This window comes from Prunus mume, linkage group LG3, assembly GCF_029339155.1.
Source record: "Prunus mume cultivar Tortuosa linkage group LG3, ASM2933915v1, whole genome shotgun sequence".
Lineage (NCBI taxonomy): Eukaryota > Viridiplantae > Streptophyta > Magnoliopsida > Rosales > Rosaceae > Prunus > Prunus mume.
In genome coordinates, this window is record NC_142700.1 from 4,615,182 (window position 1) to 4,637,587 (window position 22,406).

Below are 22,406 nucleotides of genomic sequence, written 5' to 3' on the forward strand. Positions count from 1 at the left end.
TCTAAAATGGCATGTGGCTTTCTGCATGTAAAATAAAACGACAATAAAACTTGAAATTGCAGCAGAAAAGTATATTATCCAAAAAAATATTAAAATTCTATTTATTACAAACTATGCTACACGGACCAACTGGCTTCATTCCCCACTTCCAAACCCTCTTATGTATTTCAAATACATAAACCCAACAGTACCTTAAAAGAAGGAAAATCTTTCATGTACAATGTTGGAAGGGAGCACATTCCTTGGAGCAACCATCTCTGTCTCTGAACCTACAACTGATCAAATACAACAAGTATAAGTGAAACAGAACTCCAAAGAACCAGCAACACACGACCTAAAAATTTGATGGTTGTTTATTTGTCAGCAAACCATAGTGAGAATGCATTGCACTCAAGCAAAAGGTTTTGAGGTATCCCACGAGTACAGTTCAAGTAATGGCACACCAGTGGAGATTATTGCTTAGGCCCAAGAATAAACCAAAAACAGAACCAAACAAGTTCAAAACATTGACCCCATTCTATTAGGCCCAAATAACCAGCCACTTAGGAAATACAAAGAAAGAAGGCATCAATAAATATGTCAGAAAATTGTATACAAGCAATATTCTACTTTAATTTTATCTAAACTATGCGGAGGGGGATTCGAACTCGGGTGAAGTGTAGAGTGGGGAGCACATCCACTCTAGCCAACTTGGCTAAGCCCATGTCTCCCAACTGTTATGTTATGGCTTGAATCATCTCTCTTACTTGTACTATTTTCCCCTTGATCATGGCATATTGCATCAATAAGGTACAGATGCATGTGCCCCTGTACCTTAAGCCCACTCCAACAATAAGATACAAATGCATGGGCTTTCATATCAACAAGGTACATATGAATAGTCATTTATACAGATATATGTCTACAGGTCTCAATATTGAAAGGCTAAATGTGCCTCTAAGCTCACCTTGAGAATTTTCAGAATTTGAAATCCATAATTAACATAGACAAAAATTACATTGACATCTACTAGCCCTTGTCCTTAAACTTTTAGAACTGAACCAAAACCACAGATTAATTTGATAATCGTCGTACATACATTTGCAAAAGATAACCGAAGTGGTTGCAACAGATATCCGTAAAATTTTCATACTAACTCTTCATGTTACTTCTTTCTTAGAACACAAAGGAACACCCCACATGTGTGCAACATCTCACAATCTCCCTTCCCCCGCTCTCCCTCTCTCTCCTCGTCCTCGTGATATCATCCCCATCTAGAATACTATAACACATGGGAGAGTATGACTTTGGAGACACATCTGTCTCTCTTCCTCTAAACTAATTACCTCAATGGTCAAAGTTTCTCACCTAATTTTAGGATTGTATTGAATTCCTAAGGGAAAAGGGTGTATCCTAAAGGAGGTTGATGCAATTAAAAGAAGCCCACATGATCCCACATGATCTTTATCTCTTAAATTCCTAAAAACTCACAATTTCGAGGGAACAAAATGAGCTGAACTAAACTGAATACCAGTGTAGAGGGGAAAGTGAAAATCAGCATTGTCATATGAAGCTAGAAAAATGAGGAGTGAAATTTGAACATAAGAAGAAAAAAAAAATTAAAAGACTATTCTTCTGTCTGTATCAAAGAACCCTACAATGTATGTCTAATGAAATCTGATCACTAAATTTATAAATTGACAAAAACATAACAGCCCACTATCAACAAACCATGCATTTTCTCAATCACCTTGTAAGGCCTAACAAAATAACCAAAAAAAGGGAAATGGGCTTTTATAGCAAACATTCAGCTCAATAAACAGAGAGATTAAAAGAGAAAGCTAAAGAAGGTACCTTTTTTGAACCAGGCAAGTCTCAGACGAGTGCAGTAGAATATTATGGTGAAGGCCATGGTCAAGGTGGGTTTGGGAGTGAGAAGCAGAAGACATGTTTAAACCCTAGTCTCTGGTAGAACAAAGAGAGAGGGGAAATGTGGTTTCTATGAAGAAGAGAAAGAAGAAAAAAGTGGCGTTTTTGTGGGTTTTAAGAGAAGGGAGGGTGAGAGAAGAATGGGCTTCCATAGCACGATTCCAGAGGCAGACAGTGAAGTTTGGGGGGGTTTGCTTTGCCTGGTTTGGTTTGGTTTGGTTTGATAACGAGTAATGCTTTGTTTATGTGTACTTTTTTAGTTCGCGAATCCGAGGTATTTAGTTTTGGTTTGAAAATGAAAGTAGAGAGAACAAACCCAGCCCCGCGCTTTACACTTTTAGACCGATGCTTCACAATAACTTCGTTTCTTCCTTCGTGGGAATAATCAACCAAATTACACTAACACCACTGTGATTATAGGCGTTGTTACAATTGAAAAAACCAAAATAAAAACCAACTTTGAACTCATTTGCCCAATGGCGGATTCGAGTAGGTGGAACTTACTTGATGATTAAAATAATATAAATAACAAAATTGATATTGCATTCATCATCCATCAAATAAGGGAAAAAAAAAAATCAAATGCATTTTGATTAAAAATAAAATTAATAATAATTAATACATGTAAAAACAATTAGCATCTATTTCTAAAAAAATCTAGGCTGTAGTATACAAGAAATTGGGCAAGGGTGTACAAAAAAGTTGGGTGTCCAAATAATTTTACCCAGTATAAAATAATTATAAAGTCCAATAGCACACATATCTAATCACGTGACTGTCACTTTTGTCCCTTCCTCCTCTTTCTATCCCCTCCCTTTTTTTTTTTCTCTTTTCCCTTGGCTTGTTGATTCTCTCTCTCTTTTCTTCGTCCCCTTCTATTTTCCTTGGTCTTATTGCTTCATATCTATCTATTTTTATTTTCAGACAATTTTCGTGCCTACCCAAAACATGGCTAGATCTGTCAATGCATTTGCCACTTCATTCAAAACCTTATTGCAATGTGTCATTCATAACATAATGCAATCTATTTTTTCATCTTCAAAATTGTGTGTATCACACCACATGTTCCTTCTTGAAGAGTATGTTTGATGTTCAAGATGTCGTGGCACACTATTTTTCAAGAGTCACATGTGACTCACACATCACTTTTTAGACGGTAAAATCGACAGAACTAACCATATGTCACATACTGACATATTTTTTTTGTTTTCTTGTTTCCATAAGAGACCCAAGCTAATTACTAACAACATCCCAATTAAAAAAGCATGAAAGGATTTGTCCTTAAAATCCCAGGAAATTTTAATTAAGGTAGAAAATTAACTCAACCTTTTGTTTTCAAGTGGAAAATTACAACAATGCGTATGTGGTATGAGTGTAAATTCCCTTTCCATAAAAATAAATAAATTTTGTTTAATAAATTTAATATTTCCCATAATTCATGTAACAACACACGTGCTGATAAATACAGGCCCGGAAATCTACCGAAATCAAAACTCTTGTTGGGGCCCATCGCATTCATAGAGTCCTCATGCGATGCCGGGCCAGGCCCTAGGAAAGCTGTGACGCCACTTATATTGGGCTTGGTATAACTAACCCAAATCTAACCAAACCAAAAGAAAGGGAAGGGATTTTTTTTTCTCTCTCTATTTAAACCCCATAATACTCATTTCTGTTTAGAACCAAAAATGTTGACAAAAATTAATTCCTCTATTAATGTTGGCTGCCGACAGCCCCACTAATTTTTGGATGTGTTAACTATAGCTATATAGTGTATTGTGCAACTTAAATTTACCCTAATGATGCCAAGGTCTAGCCCAATGGAAAAATGCATTGACTTGTAGATCGAGGTCTCAAGTTTGAGCCCCCATGACATATTGGTTGTGTATGTGAAAATCTCTCTCCCTTATAGTTCATACTATCAATTAATGGTACCATTCTTTTAACACGTACGATCGAAGATAATTCATAAATAAAAAAAAGGCATAAAAGCATAATGTTCACACATAATTATGGAGCACGTATCTATTGGTGCATGCAATGAGAAATGATAGCACCGCAATGATGACCTATTGTTAGAAAAAGAAAAAAAAATCAAAAGTTCTAGGGTTCCCTTTATATTTTTTATGAGCAAAAGTTTAGGGGAGGGAGAGGCTAACCTTCCCAACCTAGGGTTAGGGCAAATTCCAGATTCTTTTTGGATTTATAAAGTACCCACTAACATGAAACTTCTGGCAACGAAACTCAAATACACACAAAGTACAAGGATCTTAGAGCATCTCCAAATGATATGTCAAATATCAAACATCAAATTTAAATTTGATGGTTGATGTAGCAATTTGACATCTTACATGGCTTTACACTCTACCCGATATGTCAAATTACATTATTATTTTTATTACATTTTAGTGTTGATTTATTTTTAATTAAAAATACAAAATAAAAAAAAATTCATTTGACATCTTGCTTTTGGGATGTCAAAAATAACATCTCAACCTCCAACCTTCATTCCACATCAGTTTTGACACATCGGTTGGAGTAATATGAGATGTTATTTCTAGCCATTAAATCTAGTGGTTAAATATCTATGTAGCACTTTTGACACATTAGTTGGATATGCTCTTATTAATTGAATCAACCCGTGTTGGCCTAAGATTCCCTTTATTTATTTATTTAATTTCTCTTATTAACGAAGTTGTAGTTGAATTAATCTCTACATCGATTTTTAGTTTTAGAGCATCTCCAAGGGAGATGTCAAATACCAAACATCAAATTTAAATTTGATGACTGATGTGACAATTTGACATCTTAGAGCATCTCCAACCGATATGTCAAAAGTGCCACATAGACATTTAACGGCTAGAAATAACATCTCACATCACTCCAACCGATGTGTCAAAGCTAATGTGGAATGAAGGTTGAAGGTTGAGATGTTATTTTTGACATCCCAAAAGCAAGATGTCAAATGAATATTTTATTATTTTTTATTTTATTTTCTTTTTAATTAAAAATAAATCAACACTAAAATGTAATAAAATAATAATTTAATTTGACATATCGGGTGAAGTGTAAAGGATGTCAAATTGCCACACCAGCCATCAAATTTAAATTTAATGTTTGATATTTGACATCTCCCTTGGAGATGCTCTCTTTACACTCCACCTGATATGTCAAATTAAATTATTATTTTATTACATTTTAGGGTTGATTCATTTTTAGTTAAAAATAAAAGAAAAGAAAAAATAATAAAATATTCATTTGACATCTTACTTTTGGGATGTCAAAAATAACATCTCAACTTCCAGCCTTCATTCCACATCAGCTTTGACACATTGGTTTGAGTGATATGAGATTAAATGTCTATATTACACATTTGACACATCGGTTAGATATGCCCTTATAATATCATTTTTAAGTGGCAATTAATAACCTCTTTTTCTCTTCTAATATTTCGCTTTCAATTCTGGTGCGAAGTTTGACTTACACCCAATAAAAATGAAATGGACCAAAGGCTACTTTATGATATAGAAGCAGCTATTTATTATTTGGATTTTTTTGGTTTAGGGGGTTGGGGGGTGTTCTCGTGGACCAACTACAAACTCTTCGGAGAGCCAAGTGTGTGTCAATAATGTTCGACAGCAAAAATCTTTCTTCTAAACTTTTGTAGGTAAATGATGTACAAGATGACATATACAATATTTTTATTAGTTACATAATGTGGTCGTATATGAGATTTGAATTCAGAATGAGAACAAAAACGATAAATAAATAATCCTTAATCTTCTTAAAATATGAACTTGAGAATCTTTTTAACGAAATGAAAACTAAATGTCGTTAGACTAAATAGCCATAAACACTTATTATAGTGTTAATTAATTCTGACAAGTGTGTATGGCTTCGTGGCTGAGTTTCTTTCTCTTGTTGTTTCTTCACTCTTTCCCTTGTCTCTCAACCACTTAAGCTCATTTCAACAAAATCTGGTACTTGGTTTTTAGCTTTTTGTCACATCAATAGTTGGATTTTCCTAATCAAAGTGGTGTTTAATCTCAACTGTTTTTTTATTTTATTTATTAAACTCAATTTAAATGGAAACGATAAGAGTTTCTCACCTTAAACAACCTTTTTAGTCAAAAATGAATTTTTATTAAATTAAATTGAGGAAAGAGAAAAGGGAAAGTTGAACAAAAAAAAAGGCATAGAGGCATAGTGTGAGGAAGAGATAAATTAACGCAGCCGCTGATTAGTAGGACTCTAATATATGAAAACATAGAAGTCCGTAAACCACTTGTCCTCGTGCAACTCCACCTCTCCTCCTCCTCCCTCCTACTTCCAAAAAAAACCACGTACCACTCACATATCTCCTCATTAGATAACAACAAAGCAGAGCTAGAGAGAGAGAGAGAGAGAGAGAGAGAGAGAGAGAGCCTGGCCATGGAAGGAGGAGAGGTTGATGGAAAAGGTAAAGGAGATCAAGACAACCAAAAAGTTGCCTTCTATAAGCTCTTCATGTTTGCAAATCGATTGGACATTGTTTTGATGATAGTGGGGTCGATATGTGCCGTAGGCAATGGACTCTCACAGCCTGTCATGGCGCTTGTCTTTGGCAATCTCATCAACACCTTTGGTGCCACAGATCCTGCCGATATCGTCCCCATGGTTTCTAAGGTACATGCATTATTCATATATTATACATTTTTTTGCATCGACCCAAGAACAAGAACAAGAACAATATTTCTCTGTGTATATAAAAGAAAATCAAGATTCTTATTGGTTTTTTCCTTTTTCTTCTTTGGGTTGTTTGCTGATCTTTTTCTTTTTCTGGCATTAATTGTTGTTGTTATGGTTTTGCGGTGAGTCTTAATCACATGAAGCCAAAAAGCATGGTTACAAAGTCTGAATACATTACCTAATTTCATCTTCATTTCGTTTTGCCAGTTGGTGGTGTTGTTGATGGAAGCCATTGAAAACACCATATATACGTGTCAAACAAAACACAATTCATGAGCTTCCTTTATCATGCAAACACTACATCCCAATTTTGAAATTTGTCCTCCTTGTATCTTTTTTTTTCCAGGTGTCACTAAAGTTTGTGTATTTGGCTATTGGCACTGGCATTGCAGCATTTATACGTAAGTGTGTGAATTATCTTTAATTAATTCAATGTACGCAGTTGTTTGGATTCATTAAATTTTACCATTCTGCGATGAAATATTGCAGAGGTTGCATGTTGGATGGTGACAGGAGAAAGACAAGCAGCTCGAATTCGAGGCTTGTACTTGAAAACAATACTAAGGCAGGACATTGCCTTCTTTGACACTGAAACTAACACTGGAGAGATCATTGGGAGGATGTCAGGGGACACCATTCTCATTCAAGATGCAATGGGGGAAAAGGTGCTACTCCACTTAAAGTCTTGATTTTCATGTCTAAACATCTAGCAGGTTTTCTTAACTATGATTAATTTGTTAATAATTTGTTTATTTATGGCAGGTGGGGAAGTTCATACAACTTCTTTCAACTTTTATTGGTGGCTTTGTGATTGCTTCTGTCAGAGGGTGGCAGCTCACCCTTGTCTTGCTGTCCTGCATCCCTGCAATTGTCCTTGCAGGTGGAGCTATGTCAATGATCGTTTCGAAAATGTCAACCCGCGGACAGTGTGCTTATGCAGAAGCTGGCAATGTAGTAGAACAAACAGTTGGATCCATTAGAACAGTAAGGCCTTGACGTTTGTCTCTTTTAACTCACCAGAGTAAATAATTTAGCTGCATTGTGCATGTCTTGATTGATCTTTGATAAACAAAATTACTATGCAAGGTTGCATCTTTCACCGGGGAGAAGAGAGCAATAGACAAATACAACCAGAAGATAAAAATTGCCTACAATACCATGGTTCAACAAGGGTTAGCCACAGGAATTGGACTTGGAACATTAATGCTTATTATCTTTTGCACTTATGGGCTTGCCATATGGTATGGATCCAAAATGATCATAAAAAATGGATACAATGGAGGCCAAGTCATCAATGTTATATTTGCAATCATGACCGGTGGAATGTAAGTATACCATCTGCCCCGATTCAACGATACAATAGCATGATAATGTACATTGTTTAGAGTATATCTGAGATTTCTCAATCTGACACATTTTGTTCTGGCTTGTTGGCATAGATCTCTGGGTCAGACATCACCATCTTTGAATGCATTTGCATCAGGGAAAGCTGCTGCATATAAAATGCTCGAGACCATCAAACGTACTCCGAAGATCGATCCCTATGATACTAGTGGAATTGTATTGGAAGATATTAAAGGTGAGGTTGAACTCAAAGACGTGGATTTCAGGTACCCTGCCAGGCCAGATGTGCAGATCTTTGCTGGGTTCACATTGCATGTTCCAAGTGGAACAACCACTGCTTTGGTTGGGCAGAGTGGAAGTGGGAAGTCAACAGTAATCGGCCTAGTAGAAAGGTTTTATGATCCAGAAGCTGGTCAAGTACTTATAGATGGTGTGGACTTGAAGAAGTTGCAGCTTAAATCGATACGGGAGAAGATTGGGCTGGTTAGTCAGGAACCTAATCTCTTTACAACAACTATAAGGGAGAACATAGCATATGGGAAGGAGAATGCAACTGAGGAGGAGATCAGAAGAGCAACTGAGCTTGCAAATGCAGCAAGGTTCATTGATAAGCTTCCCCAGGTAACCCCACTTTTTTTTTTATGCAGTCTTTCATGCTCATAATAAAGTTCAGGTCTATCAACCATGTGCTTTGTCTACTTTGACATTTTTCTTGTTTAGAGATTGATGTATGTGATGGAAAATTCTGTATTTTCTTCACAGGGTCTTGACACGATGGTAGGTGAGCATGGAACATCTCTATCCGGTGGGCAAAAACAAAGAATTGCAATTGCAAGAGCCATTTTAAAGAACCCAAGAATACTTCTGCTTGATGAAGCAACAAGCGCCCTGGATGCTGAATCCGAAAAGATTGTTCAAGATGCACTGGTGAACTTGATGTTAAATAGGACAACCATAGTTGTTGCACATCGTTTGACAACTATTAGGAATGCTGATTGCATAGCAGTGGTGCATAGAGGGAAAATTGTGGAAAAAGGTAAGGCCATGCCCGCACTATGATTTTGAATTTACACCAAAACTTGTTCCCCCAGATAACATTGTCATTGATTTGATTATAGGGACTCATGAAGAGTTGACCAAAGATCCAGAAGGGGCTTACAGCCAACTCATTCGCCTGCAAGAAGGAGCTCATGTGGAAAATGATGCACAAACCTCTGATATGGACGAAATCATTACCAGTTTAGATATAGATAGGACTATGCTCAGTTCTGGGAGCCGGAGATCATCAATGGGGAGATCTTTAAGCAGAGGTTCCTCAGGTAGCCGCCGTTCTTTCACTATTGGCTTTGGTATTCCTGGTCCACATAATATCCAAGAGGCTGAAGTAGGAGATGAGGAGAATCATGAAAGAACTAAGGCTGATCTTGAAAAGCGTAAAATAGTTTCCATAAGAAGGCTGGCCACCCTGAACAAACCTGAGGTTCCAGTTTTGCTGCTTGGAGCCATTGCTGCAGCAGGGCATGGAGTACTTTTCCCTGTCTTTGGCTTACTACTTTCTAAAGCCATTAAGATGTTCTACGAACCCCATAATGAGCTACGCATGGACTCCAAAAAGTGGGCAGGAGTGTATGTAGGTATGGGTTGCCTTTCTCTGGTTGTGATTCCGGTGCAGAATTTCTTCTTCGGAGTTGCAGGTGGGAAATTGATAGAGCGGATTCGTTCCTTGACATTCGAGAAGGTTGTGTACCAGCAAATCAGTTGGTTTGACGACCCTGCAAATTCAAGGTGCGTTAAAAAAAACAAGTAATTTTTATGAGCTTTTAACTATTAATATTCAAACTGAAATCTTTTGTGCTTCCAGTGGTGCCATTGGTGCAAGGTTATCTTCTGATGCTTCAACTCTCAAGAGTCTTGTTGGTGATGCCTTAGCCTTGCTTGCACAGAATGTAGCAACAATCTTAGCAGGGTTGATTATAGGTTTCACAGCTAACTGGAAACTGGCGCTTATAGTTTTAGCTGTGTCTCCATTGTTGATTTTGCAAGGAACACTTCAGACCAAATTTCTTAAAGGGTTCAGTGCAGATGCCAAGGTCAGTCTTGCCCCAAGAGTTCCTTATTTTTCCAATTACAATGTGGTGGTGAATGTACATGTAATGTTTTGAATATCTGCAGCTTATGTATGAAGAAGCCAGTCAAGTAGCAAACGACGCAATCAGTAGCATCCGAACTGTTGCATCATTTTGTTCTGAGAAGAAGGTGATGGATGCATACCAGAAGAAGTGTGATGCTCCCATGAAACAAGGAGTACGGTTAGGAGTAGTAAGTGGTGCAGGTTTTGGATTTTCGTTTTTCTCAATGTTCTGCACAAATGCGTTAGTTTTCTACGTTGGAGCTGTTCTTGTGAAACATGGCCAAGCTACATTTGAACAAGTATTCAAGGTCGGATTTTAGCTGTGCTTGTTCCTTTCCTCTTGCTTTCATTGACAAGTTCTTTTGCTCCAATTCTAACAAATCGTTGCTTGCAGGTTTTTTTTGCTCTAACAATCTCAGCAATGGGGGTTTCACAAGCTACTGGCATGGCTCCTGACTCCAACAAAGCCAAGGACTCAGCTGCTTCAATATTTCAAATTCTAGACAGCAAGCCTAAGATTGACTCAAGTAGCGATACGGGCATCACACTATCGACCTTAGTTGGAGAAATCGAGCTTCAACATGTCAGCTTTAAGTATCCTACACGTCCAGATGTGCAGATATTTAGAGACATTTGTTTGAAAATGCCCTCCGGAAAGGTAATTACCACCACCACTCTGTTATGGCTCTGTCTATCTTGTTTACTTCTTTGAGTTATATGCATGCTTAGCTTCGGATTCCATCTGCAGACAGTTGCTTTGGTTGGGGAGAGTGGCAGTGGGAAGTCAACAGTAATAGGCCTCATAGAGAGATTCTACGATCCTGATTCAGGTCATGTACTATTAGATGGAATGGACATCCAAAAGTTCAAGCTGAACTGGCTGAGGCAGCAGATTGGGTTGGTTGGTCAAGAACCAGTTCTCTTCAACGAATCCATTCGTGACAACATCGCTTATGGCAAGCAAGGAGATGTTACTGAGGAAGAGATCATAGTAGCCACCAAAGCAGCAAACGCACATGACTTCATATCTTCATTACCTCAAGGCTTTGACACCTCAGTAGGCGAACGAGGGGTTCAGTTATCAGGAGGGCAGAAGCAAAGAATCGCCATTGCAAGGGCCATACTCAAGGACCCCAAAATCCTTTTACTCGATGAAGCTACAAGCGCACTGGATGCAGAGTCCGAACGCATAGTACAAGATGCATTGGACAGTGTTATGGTGAACAGAACAACCGTTGTTGTTGCACACCGCCTCACCACGATAAAAGGAGCAGACATAATTGCAGTGGTGAAGAATGGTGTGATTGCAGAAAAGGGAAGCCACGAATTTCTAATGAAGATCACTGATGGTGCTTATGCATCTTTGGTGGCACTTCATTCCCGCTCAAGTACATAACCAGAACTTGAGTAAAATCCTAGCTAGTGTTACAGACTCTGGCACACATTCAGTGGATGTGTGATTAGAGAAAGTGTTAGTTTAAGATGTTTTTGTTTTGTTTGGACGGACATGGGTGTAGTACTCGTAAAACTACTTGTTATTTGAAAGGGATGTGATTTCCTCACTCCCTTTTACTTTTTAATACTTTTTAATCAATTTTGTTATTTCTTTTTCCTATCCTACCCTTACCTTACATTAATTTCTTTTTACTTCACTTTTATATTAGTTCTTTTTCTTTACACTTAATTTTCCAACTTGCACTCTATTTTTAATATTTTTTCCTCTAATCGAGTAAGAAATTAAGTTTTTTCTTTCCTTTTAATATTGAATTTGGGTTTTACGGGAAAGGAAAAAACACAATTTTAATAACAGAATTTTGTGGCACAAAATGGATGCCACTGAACAGTGTAAGCTTAAGTGTTATGTGTAATAGTATATTTGTTTAGATTTCAAGTATCCATATTGGTATTCTTTTTCCATCGATGATCTACGATCATTGCCAACAACCGCCTTCTCAAAATTTTATTGCATATATTTATGTATAAATTATTTGTAGGGTCGAAATCATTCATAATTTTTGACATATTAGTTATTGTTCTCTTTTAGCCATGATTTTCTTATGAAGATCGGTGATGGTGCTTATTCATGCATCCTTGGTAGCACTGGGACTTCACACGAATCCTTCAATATGAGAAGGAAGAAGAAAATGGTGACTTGTTGAAGGAGAGGATCATCCTCCTTTCTCAGTCTCTCCTCTCTTCTCACGATAGCCATTTTGTTTTGGCACACATTTGCAATTTTTATTTTGGATGATCTGATGGTCATTTTGTAGAAACAACACGAGTCAATTAAATACATATTTATATAGCATTCATGAATCATGATAAAGCATTGTGCCATGAAAATTTGAAAGATACAATATGCACACGCATGTCCTGACTACATCATGCCATCGAGGACAAACAAGAACATGAAAACCCCAGCAATGACCAACAAATCCTCGTCATTTTGTGACGATAACAGAACTGTAAAAATACCAAACTAAGGGCTCAGTAAACTTCTGCACTGAGATCACTGGCTGGAAGCCGCTGGCGCTTCTCCACATAGCCTGATGGAAACCATCCTCCTTTACCTTTGCACTCTCCTTCTGACCATCCTGATGGGCTCACCTGGATAATAAGTTTTTCAGAACAGTGAACAAATAAATATTAGACAAGTCAAATTTAAACAAGAAAAACCTAAGATTTGGCAATGACAGAGAAACCTCAGTGACAGAGGGAGTCCACTCATAATTTAAGAGGCATTGGTTAATCAGCTTAAAATGTGTTGCCTGAAAGAGTACAACAGCATGGTCAGATTCTCGAGGAGGTTACCTTTCGCACAACAACATAGTCACCCACTGACAAGCTTAGTTCCTTCTCTGATGCGGCACTGAAAGAATGTGTTGCCTGAAAGAGTACAAAGATAGAAGTTCAGATTCTTCGAGGTACCAGAAATATGATGTGTGAGGGAGACAGTTCAAGAAAATAGCAAAAAGAGGCCTTAAATCAGAGAATTAAGGGCCTTAGGAAAAATAAAAGAAAGCCTCCAAGATTAGAAAAAGTAGTAGCATACTTCAGCCAAGAAGTACATTGTTTTCTCTGAGGAGTTCTCTTGTGGAATCACGGGAGGAGCAGACTCTTTCCGTTGTTTCTCTGAAACCATCTGACACAAAATCCAGGCCATGACATAAGTTTATATTTTTTCGATGGTAAAAAAAAATTATTTTAAGACAATCCTAAGTGGAACTAACCTCAGCTTCAACCTCACCAAGAATGGCAGCCACTCTCAGATGGTAAGTCTTTTCTCCTTCAACCTTAACAAAGCTAAGCTTAATATGCGTATAACTGCAGAATTATTATGATCTTCAACACAGAAACTCGTATCCTGAAAATCATGTGCATTCTTACCAGTGCAACAAGCCTCTGGAAAGTCAGTCTTTGCTGCTGTGCTTCCACAGCAGCCAATGCAGCTGAAGCTTCTATACCCAGAACTGCCATGTTTGCTTTTAATTCTTTCATCTTTGCTTCAGCTGCCTGCAGCTTTGCAACATTTTCAGGATTTGGGAGTTCTCTTACTCGTGCTTGTCTTCTAGAAACTTCTACGGCCTGTTTGTGTCTTATGGTCAATAATGAGTTTATAAGGCAAATCATATCACGCATGGTGAGATAGGAATGCGTTTTACCTGTGTCTCTGCTTCTTGCCTCATTCGACTATAACGTTGAGCAAGATGGCGAGCATCTTCCAAAGGAGCACCAGCTATCATTGCTCTTAACGGATCTAAAATCTAATAACAAAGAGAATGATAAGTTGCACGCTTCATCTTAGTTCATTAATGAAGTGTGCTTAAACAAATTTAATTGTATTAAAAGTCCATTTGAAGTTGCAAGCTACTCAGAAGATTCAAATGTAAGTCTATTGTACTCCACTTAGTAACATTTCAAAATATAATTCTGAAACCACACACATGTGTACTTTAAAAATATTCATGAAAGACTTCATGTCCTGCACCACAGCACCAAATGACTACAATGCTTAGTCTTTCTTCACTTCTCCTTTAATTTTGGATGAGAAACTTACATACAAATGCTTAAATGAAACTAACTGCCAGAAATACAGAATACTTTTGTCATTAACAAGAAAGATATATAAAATTGATGTGTGTGTGTTTGCAGATGAATCATATATCCAGCTGTGCGATAAAGAACTAATTTCTTCCAGAATTGTTTTAATAATTACAACATATGATAGAAAATATCCAATAATGTTTTCATTAGCAAAACATAAATAAAATTATACTTAGAAGTCAACCTGAGAAGACAGCAGCTTATTGAAGTCTTCTTGTTCCTTTTCCACATGCTTACGAGCATCACCATATATGGATGCACCCTTAGCTAAAATTTTATCATTTGTGTTTTCAGCACCATATCTGCTACAATCCTCAGACAACTTGGTTCCTGACTACCACAAAAAGATTACAAATAATAACTGCAACTACAAAGGCATTACATGTGTTCTATTTACTATGTGAAGTTAGAAGCTAAATTCCTAGGTTATCACTTCAATACACATTTCCCATTAGATAATCCAATGTCATTTTAAATGAATAATAAATTTCTACCTGCTTCAATATGCTTATACCCTATGGCTGTGAACGCTTCTGCTGCTCTAAGAACTTCTTTCTGAAAATCCTGGGAATACATATGACGAAAATGATTTTAACAGATATAAGAAGTTTGGTACCAGACAGATAGAATGAATAGAGCTTTTCAAGTTAATGTATAATGTCAAAATGGCTCTTGATCATATCTGTACCTTTCCTGCACGAGTGGACCTGTACAGTTTCTCCAGCTGTTGATGTCTCTGCATCTCAACCTCATCTATTACCATAACATCTGAGCTTTCATAACCAGTCCCACTGAACTGCTTTATTACAGCCTGAAATTCAAAAAGAAAATATAAATTCACAATAACGGACACAAATGATAGTAACGAATCGATGGAAGAATATTTCTAACAAGTTCAGTAACATAAAACAGCAAGAACGGAGGCATGGAATGGAGTTCTACAGTATTAGCTGAATTTGCACCAAAATGAACTTAAATATTTTAAGTTAGCAATCCGAAGGTAGTAGTATCTTCTACATTTGTATCTCAACTATCATCAAGCATGCTATAAATTACATAAAGTATGTTCCCAAAATAATCCACCACTACCAATTTCTGCCATAAAAAAAAATGCAGATAATTACCAAATTCGGGTCGATTTAAAAAAACGAATTCAACCTTCACAAATAAAGCATAAATTCCAATTACATTTTATCTATAGCCTGCAGCAGAGAAAACCCATTTGCTCCATTGATTTGGCTCTATAAAGATTGCAGGCACAATTTCAAATTAAAATGAGCCAAATTTGATTAATTCAATTAACTGCCAATCATTCTTCTCTCTTCTTAGGAAACAAACAGAGCATTCAGAAATCAGCAACAGTCAGTTACATTTCGATCCAATAATGAACTGGGTACCACTGGAAATCACTTCAACTTTAGTAAGCTATTCATTTATTTAGAAAATCAGACAAGCATTAAGCCCATGCCGCATTTTCTCTGTAACCAAACAGTGACCTATCCAACTTAAGAAGAAAAAAAAAAAAAAAAAAGTGTTCGAAAAATCGGCCTAGGCGGCCGCCTAGGCGCTAAGGAACGAAGAACAAGAGAATTATACTAAAGCAAATAAATGGGTGTTCGCAAATCACCTGTTGCTGTTTTGCGACCTGCTCTCGGAGCTTACTGGCTTGTTTTCTTAAAGCATCCATTCTTCTTCTTCAGCCTCTGTTTCCTTGAAGAAAAGCAAAGAATTGAGATCAAACTGAAAAAGAAGACAAATTGCTACGAGATTTAACGAGCCATTGAGTTTGAAGCTTTATGGATCTGAAACTCCGAAACCCAACCAGTGTTTTACATTTTGGTCTCTACTGGGTTGGGTTATGAACTATACAGAGCTGACGAGCTGCTCTGTTTTTTGGGAAATGTTTGTGTGTTAGTGAGGTGTATGATGTTCTTAGGTTAATGACCGTCCGATGGAATTCGATTCAAAGATCTTGATTATGGGCCTAAAACAATGGAGTTACATTGGATCTTTAGTCTTGTCGTAAAGTCCACCTAATTGATTGGGCTTTTTTATAATTTGTGCATGGATTGTGGTGCAATTTTTAATTTTAAATGCAACAATGACTAATTTGAGAACTTAAATACCAATTATTAGATCATATATGAACGACTAAAATGCATCTTTCCCACCTTACGTCTTATTCATGAATCTTTAATGTTAAATATTCAATTTGGGTCTTCATAAATAAAGATAATTATCCCCATTCATTTATAATCTATATTTATATATTCTATGATTAATATTTATCTATATCTATATATAAAGAGCAAAAAGAAGAGAATGGTAAAATATTCAAATTACCAGAAAATGTCATTGATTAATACAAACATTAAGAATTGAAATTATTAATTAAATAAGAATAATATGGTAAATTCACACTTTTCATATTAAAATATAGTAAAATTAAAAGAAAAATCAAATAATATATCATATTTTTATGGAACACAACTATCCATTGTCTTTTTTAATTCTAAAATAAATTTGAAATTTTTTAAAAAGTCTCTCACAGGAACTGAAGCATGTGTAGAGAAGCTAGCATCCAATAAGTCAATATTGTTGAAACATTTTGAGTGTGATGTGTGTGAATCAGCAATTATATATGTCCCCTCACCCACTTTAATTTTGCTATATATTAAAGAACAAAAAGAAGAAAAAAAAAAGGTTCTCCACATAGCTTTTGACAAGGAACTTGTCGGTGTTTGTGGCGTTCTTTGTGAGATAAACATGATAATGGGGGGAGATTTTTCAACAAGTATTTTATGTTAAGGATTGGTTGCATACTTCTAATCTTTTATCGTTAGATTGCAAATGTGTTGGTAGTATCTTATATGCAATTTAACTATCTAGATTAGAAGTATGTAACTAATCCTTAACTTAAATGCTTATTGTAGAATGTCCCGATAAGGAAAATTCCTTATTGCAAGGATGTCTAGTTTTTTATTTTTTTTCATTTGCAATGAACTAAATGTTTTTTTTTCTTCAACTTGTTGGTGTTAAAAACTTAGACCAAGATGATATTTCATTACTCAGAATCCACAAGCCTCATGTGAGATATGAGAATATAATATAGGAATATAGTCAAAAACGAACAAACTACTCCAATATCAATTTTTTTTTTCAAATTTTGAATTGAGATGACAGATGTATGTATGGTTTTCATATGGCTTTTTTGTTAATCTCAATTATTCTAATTTGTTCTTTCTGTTGAGATGCCTTGTTGTCATTGACAATTGAGATTAGATGGCTCCACTAGCAATCATCTTTGAGCAAAAGAAGGTTAAGCTTATTTGTTCACTTACTTTAGATGGCTCCACTAGATGTCTCTATAGGCTGCATTCTTTTGCATTCTCACAAGGTTAAAGCCTATTTGTTCACTTACTTGCCTAATTTGGTGTCGGCTAAGTTGTGAACTTGTTACTTTTTATCCCCTTTTAACAAATGACAACATATCTATAAATTATTTTCACACCAGATCAACAAACTCACAATAAAACATGATCTAAACAAATATATATATATATATATATATCTTCATATTATTCATGAGAGTCGAATTTGAAACCTTCAACTAAATGAAGACAACTACCAATAGACTAAAGACTAATTTTAACTTATCAAGTATGCACATATTTGCTCGTGGATATTGCGCTCTAAAACAGGTTCTAAATACATAATAATACATATAAAATATGTTTAACACACACCATGGAAGGGAGAAACACTTATGTGCAACGGAGATAACATTGTTTTGATATCCTCTACCAATTACACTATGCCATGCATAATAACTTTTCACTTGCATGATTGGTCGAGATAGCAAGATAGTAGTATCCCCATTTCAAATAAGTTTTTCTCCATAAAGGGAGCCTGCCATAATTAGTAGGAAAAATAATCATCCACACTCGAAGAAGAATGGTCAAAAATAGGCGATGCAATTTTTTTTTGTTTAGAGGCGGGGAGAAGATCCAGTTTACATATTAAAATTTAAATCCAAACATAAAAACGCAATCACCATAAATTATTTATTAGCTAATAAGTTCCCTAACTAAGTAATTTAAGCCAACTAGACAAGTTCTGCCCAAAGCATTTTAGTAGCTTTTGCTGGGCACCATATCAAAATTTCCAAATCACATCACATTTGAGCCAACTCTACCTCCAAGTTCCAACCATAAAATAATAATGACAGTCACAGGCTCGCATAGAATCACATGCAGCCCAGATCCATTATTAGTATGTACATCCCTAATCTAACCAAACACCCCCAAGAAAAAGCAAGAAAAATTCATTAGGTCAGTCCAACAATAACACCAAATTAAACACGACACATTGGCAATTGGAATTTGGAACCCAAAATTTTAATACCAAAAAAAAAACATGTAAAAAATTGCAAACCACACACACCACACACACCCCATTTGTTCTACTTCTAGCCACATTTCCAAGAACTGACCCACCCGACCCCAAAATATTTTGGTCATTTTTCTTCCCACTCTGCACAAACATTCCGAATTTCAAAATTTTTTGAAAAATCCACATCAGGATCCCACCCTTCACAAAATGACACTTGCATTGAAATTAGGCCCTCAGACTCGGACATCTTTCTCCAATTTTTGGTACCCAAAAAAATAAACAAAGAAATTAGCTTTTTTTATTTACCAAAAATAAAGAAAAACAAATAAAATTAGCCCAACCAAACACAAAGAATCTTGATATACAGAACAGAGAGAGACAGGGCCTCGCCTCCTTTGCACAACAATTCATTCGGAAATCCCAATAGAGGAGAAAGTTCTCATCCCCTTCCAAGTCCTTCCATTGTTACCATTTCAAGGTTTTTACTTTTTTGTTTTTGTTTTTGAATTTTGTTTTGTTTTTGAAAAACATATATCCAGTTGCCCTCAAAGTCCCACATAAGACACTTCCAGAGGCAGAAGAGAATCGGGGGGATCTTGAACAAGAGGATCTGTCATCTGCGAGAGACCCCATTCTTGTACATCCCCAACAAGAGGAGAGAGAGCCTATAATCATGCCATCAGGTGCTAAGAAGAGAAAAGCTGCCAAGAAAAAGAAAGAAAAGGAAACCCACAATGGCAAATCCTCAACCGACGACAATCCTCAAGGTGCTTTGTTTATTCATGCATGTCCTTTTTTTATTGCATCAATCCCACACTTACCCATATGGCACTCAATTGCTCATGCACCTTTTTCGGTGTTTCTTCTGGTTATTTTTTCAATTTGGGCTAATTGGTATTTGCTAGTTTCTTTTGTTTTGCTCTGGTTTGGTTCGATTTTTTTGATTGAATTGAGAGGCAATCTTTGGTTTTGGTTAATTTTGCCCATTTGGGTAAATGGGTATTTGCTAAAGTCATTTGTTTAGCTTTGTTTTGGTTGAAACAATTGTGTTTGAGTGTTAATTACGCATCTCTCAATTCATTCTCTATGCGTCTCTAATGTTACTTTCGGTTTTCTCTTTTCTTCGGTTAAAATTGGCTTAATGGGTTTTTGTTGAAGTCCTAGCTTTGCTTGATTTTGATTGAAATTCTTGTGATTGAATCAAACCATGTTAGGAAATAATGAAGTGACCTCCCAAGATGAGAAAGGAAGTGATGGTGGTGATGTTGGCTCCACTGCATTTCAGGAGCATCATAACCAGCAGGATCCATTTAAGAAGAGCAATGAGGAGCTGGGCGAGCGAGGCCCATCATCAGTTCCACCAGTTGTTTCTGAGGACAAGTCCGGGAAGGGAGCTCCTAGTGGTGTGGAGGCTGTTCAGAAGGTTGGATTGAAGAATGATGATGGTGTTAGAATTGAGAGGGAATTGAAACAGGATTCCGCAAGCAAAAATGTGATTATTGAGCATGTGAAATCTGCAAAGGGATCACATAATGGGGATGATAGAAGCTCAAGCAGTAGTAGTTCAGATGACGAGTCTCAAGTTGTTGAGAGGAGGCAGAAGGAGGATTCCTATGCTTCAGTTTCAGAGGAGAAACCTCATAATGATTTGGTAAGGTCAATTGATTCTTCACCACCAGAAGTGATTCAGACTACCGAAGGTGCACCATCTGTGAAGAATACAAGTTCAGTTACAGAGAGTACACCGGTTGAAAGTTCAGTTTTCTCCAATGTTGTAGTAAAAACGGGGTTGGAGAATGGTGCAGAGAAATTGTTGCCTACTGGAACTCCTGTAACTTTGACGGATCCTGTATCAAAGAAAATTGAGAATAGAACATCTCCATTACTGAATGAGACTGCTAAGGGGTCTTCAAGGATGGTGGAATCTGTTTCTAGAGAAAATGAAAGTAAAGTATTGCCGTCATTAGGTACTTCTTGGGCTCAAGTTAGTAATGATGCTGAATCCAGCAAAAATCCTGAGATTCCAGAATATTCTGAAAAGCAGGTATTGCCAGCATATTCATTTCTTCATTGAAAGTTTGATGTAAGATCTCTTTTTGCCTTGATAATTGAATGCAATTTCTTCGATGGAATTTATGCAGCCTCTGGTAGCTCCGGCCCCACCAGTTCCCCGAAAAACATCTTGGTTTAGCTGCTGTGGAATTCTGGAAGTGATAACAGGCTCCAGTAGATAAGTTCAGGTTGGGATTTTTCTACCTTTTATTTATGGATAAATTTTTTTTTTGTTCTCAAGTTTTGCTTTATTACTTACTGCCCAAAATGTAATTTTTGTCCATGTGTATATAGAGCAGACTGGGTCACTAGAGAAGTGAGAGTCTTTAGGATGTTACAGGGATGTCATAATAGTTTTGTGTTATAACTGTGTTTCTGAAATTTTGAATTCTTGATCTTTTCCATCTAAGGTCTTGTAGGTGTCTGATTTATGCTTGTGTAGATTGCAGTTTTAGTGAAAAATAGTAGCTAAGGAATGAAACTGTTAAGATTCTTTGTCCTGAAATTCCTCAGTTACTATTTTCTCATGAAAGGTTTTTATTTGGTTATTATGTTGCCTATGAAATGTAAATAGGGGATGGAGGATTGTGTTTGATGTGTTGTATAATGTGTTTATTTTACTGAATTTATAAGGAACTTTACTTACAAATCTAGTGGAATTGTCACACTACAGGTGTTGAGTAGCAAAGCAGAGAGAAGAAGAGTATGGATGTAACAGTACTTTGGGTCAGAATTTTGGTTTTTTGGTTTTTGGTTTAAAAGAGGAGAAATTGTTGAGGCTTCTTCATAAGAGGGACTTATTCAGTACTTAATGTTTTAACCTGGCCTCACAGAGAAGGAATTGGTATTGGATAGACAAAGGAATTGGTATTGGATAGGCATAGGAAATACAAGATTTCTAGGAGTCATCTTGACATCCACATTCCCTTATTCCTAAATTAAAGGACCTATCTTGTGTTAAGGTTCTGTTAAACGTTTGTTTAATTTATCTCCCTTGATTTTAGATTGTTCATGGATTGTAAATACTTGGTAGAGATCGTACTAGAAATTAAAAGAACAGGGTATCATATTTTGCTCTTTGAGGAGCCCATTTTTTCTGCTTTATCTTTAAGGACCTATACTTATCTTTAGATGCAATCTTACGGCACTCAGCCAGAATTGAGATATGCGCTTTACCTTCCTACTTAACAATTTTATATGGACTTGACTGATGCCACAGTTTAAGCTTTTAGTACCTTTCAAACTGAATGTTGGTTGATTTTTGTAGGTTTTGTCTGATGCAGAACGAAGCACAAAGGGTTTCAGTGGACTCTTTAATGCTTGTGAAAGTGAAGACTCTTCAGAGAGTTTTATGATATTTTGATATTAGAACTTTATAAATTTTCCCTAAAGAATAATGGGCTAGAGGCCTGATTAGATTTGTGGTGATAGTGTCGGGAATCGTAGGCAGCTGTATATCTCCTGCTTTTACAACCTTTCTTTCTTGTTAATTTTGCAGAATAGTTTTCTATGTCAATTTTAGTTCCTTTTTTGCATTGGTAGGCCAATGGTGTGACATAAATTTGCAAAAACATTTTTAATTCGAACTTCACTTGATGTTGTGATGGATCTGGCTTTTTCTTATACATAATAAGAAAATTTCTGCCCCTTTATATATAACCTCATGGTGGAACTGGTTGATGTATGAATTTTCTCTTCAACAAATTTGTGTTGCTTATTTGGCATGTTGAGCTCTTGTAGTCATTAGGTT

General features: G+C 36.4%; 3 protein-coding genes and 1 long non-coding RNA gene across 5 annotated transcripts; 2 read left to right on the top strand and 2 right to left on the bottom strand.

The window, feature by feature from the left end:
• Positions 1 to 28: 28 nt before the first annotated feature.
• On the bottom strand, positions 29 to 2,288 carry LOC103325038 (uncharacterized). The gene is made up of 2 exons (XR_513614.3): positions 1,834 to 2,288; positions 29 to 275 (listed from the first exon to the last, which is right to left on the bottom strand). It is a non-coding gene; the product is annotated as an uncharacterized LOC103325038 (long non-coding RNA).
• Positions 2,289 to 6,171: 3,883 nt separating this feature from the next.
• Positions 6,172 to 11,723, top strand: ABCB9 (P-glycoprotein 9). Its single transcript, XM_008227163.3, has 12 exons — positions 6,172 to 6,570; positions 6,980 to 7,034; positions 7,123 to 7,298; positions 7,396 to 7,617; positions 7,720 to 7,958; positions 8,073 to 8,598; positions 8,740 to 9,013; positions 9,096 to 9,762; positions 9,839 to 10,067; positions 10,150 to 10,416; positions 10,503 to 10,766; positions 10,857 to 11,723. The coding sequence occupies exons 1-12, from the start codon at positions 6,337 to 6,339 to the stop codon at positions 11,502 to 11,504; spliced, it is 3,801 nt and encodes a 1,266-aa protein (XP_008225385.2). The 5' UTR covers positions 6,172 to 6,336; the 3' UTR covers positions 11,505 to 11,723.
• A 667-nt stretch (positions 11,724 to 12,390) lies between these two features.
• LOC103325036 (SH3 domain-containing protein) lies at positions 12,391 to 16,122 on the bottom strand. Its single transcript, XM_008227160.2, has 10 exons — positions 15,840 to 16,122; positions 14,901 to 15,023; positions 14,707 to 14,776; positions 14,397 to 14,542; positions 13,771 to 13,872; positions 13,496 to 13,693; positions 13,339 to 13,401; positions 13,161 to 13,250; positions 12,920 to 12,994; positions 12,391 to 12,715 (listed from the first exon to the last, which is right to left on the bottom strand). Exons 1-10 carry the CDS (start codon positions 15,897 to 15,899, stop codon positions 12,596 to 12,598), a joined length of 1,047 nt encoding a protein of 348 aa, XP_008225382.1. The 5' UTR covers positions 15,900 to 16,122; the 3' UTR covers positions 12,391 to 12,595.
• Positions 16,123 to 18,908: 2,786 nt separating this feature from the next.
• LOC103325035 (uncharacterized) lies at positions 18,909 to 22,315 on the top strand. Of its 2 annotated transcripts, none has more exons than XM_008227158.3 (4): positions 18,909 to 19,371; positions 19,819 to 20,648; positions 20,746 to 20,844; positions 21,924 to 22,315. In XM_008227158.3, the coding sequence occupies exons 1-3, from the start codon at positions 19,278 to 19,280 to the stop codon at positions 20,836 to 20,838; spliced, it is 1,017 nt and encodes a 338-aa protein (XP_008225380.2). In that variant the 5' UTR covers positions 18,909 to 19,277; the 3' UTR covers positions 20,839 to 20,844; positions 21,924 to 22,315. The 2 variants fall into 2 exon arrangements, with proteins under 2 accessions (XP_008225380.2, XP_088905026.1); XM_089048900.1 differs by lacking the exon at positions 21,924 to 22,315 and adding an exon at positions 21,330 to 21,454.
• The last annotated feature ends 91 nt before the right edge of the window (positions 22,316 to 22,406 follow it).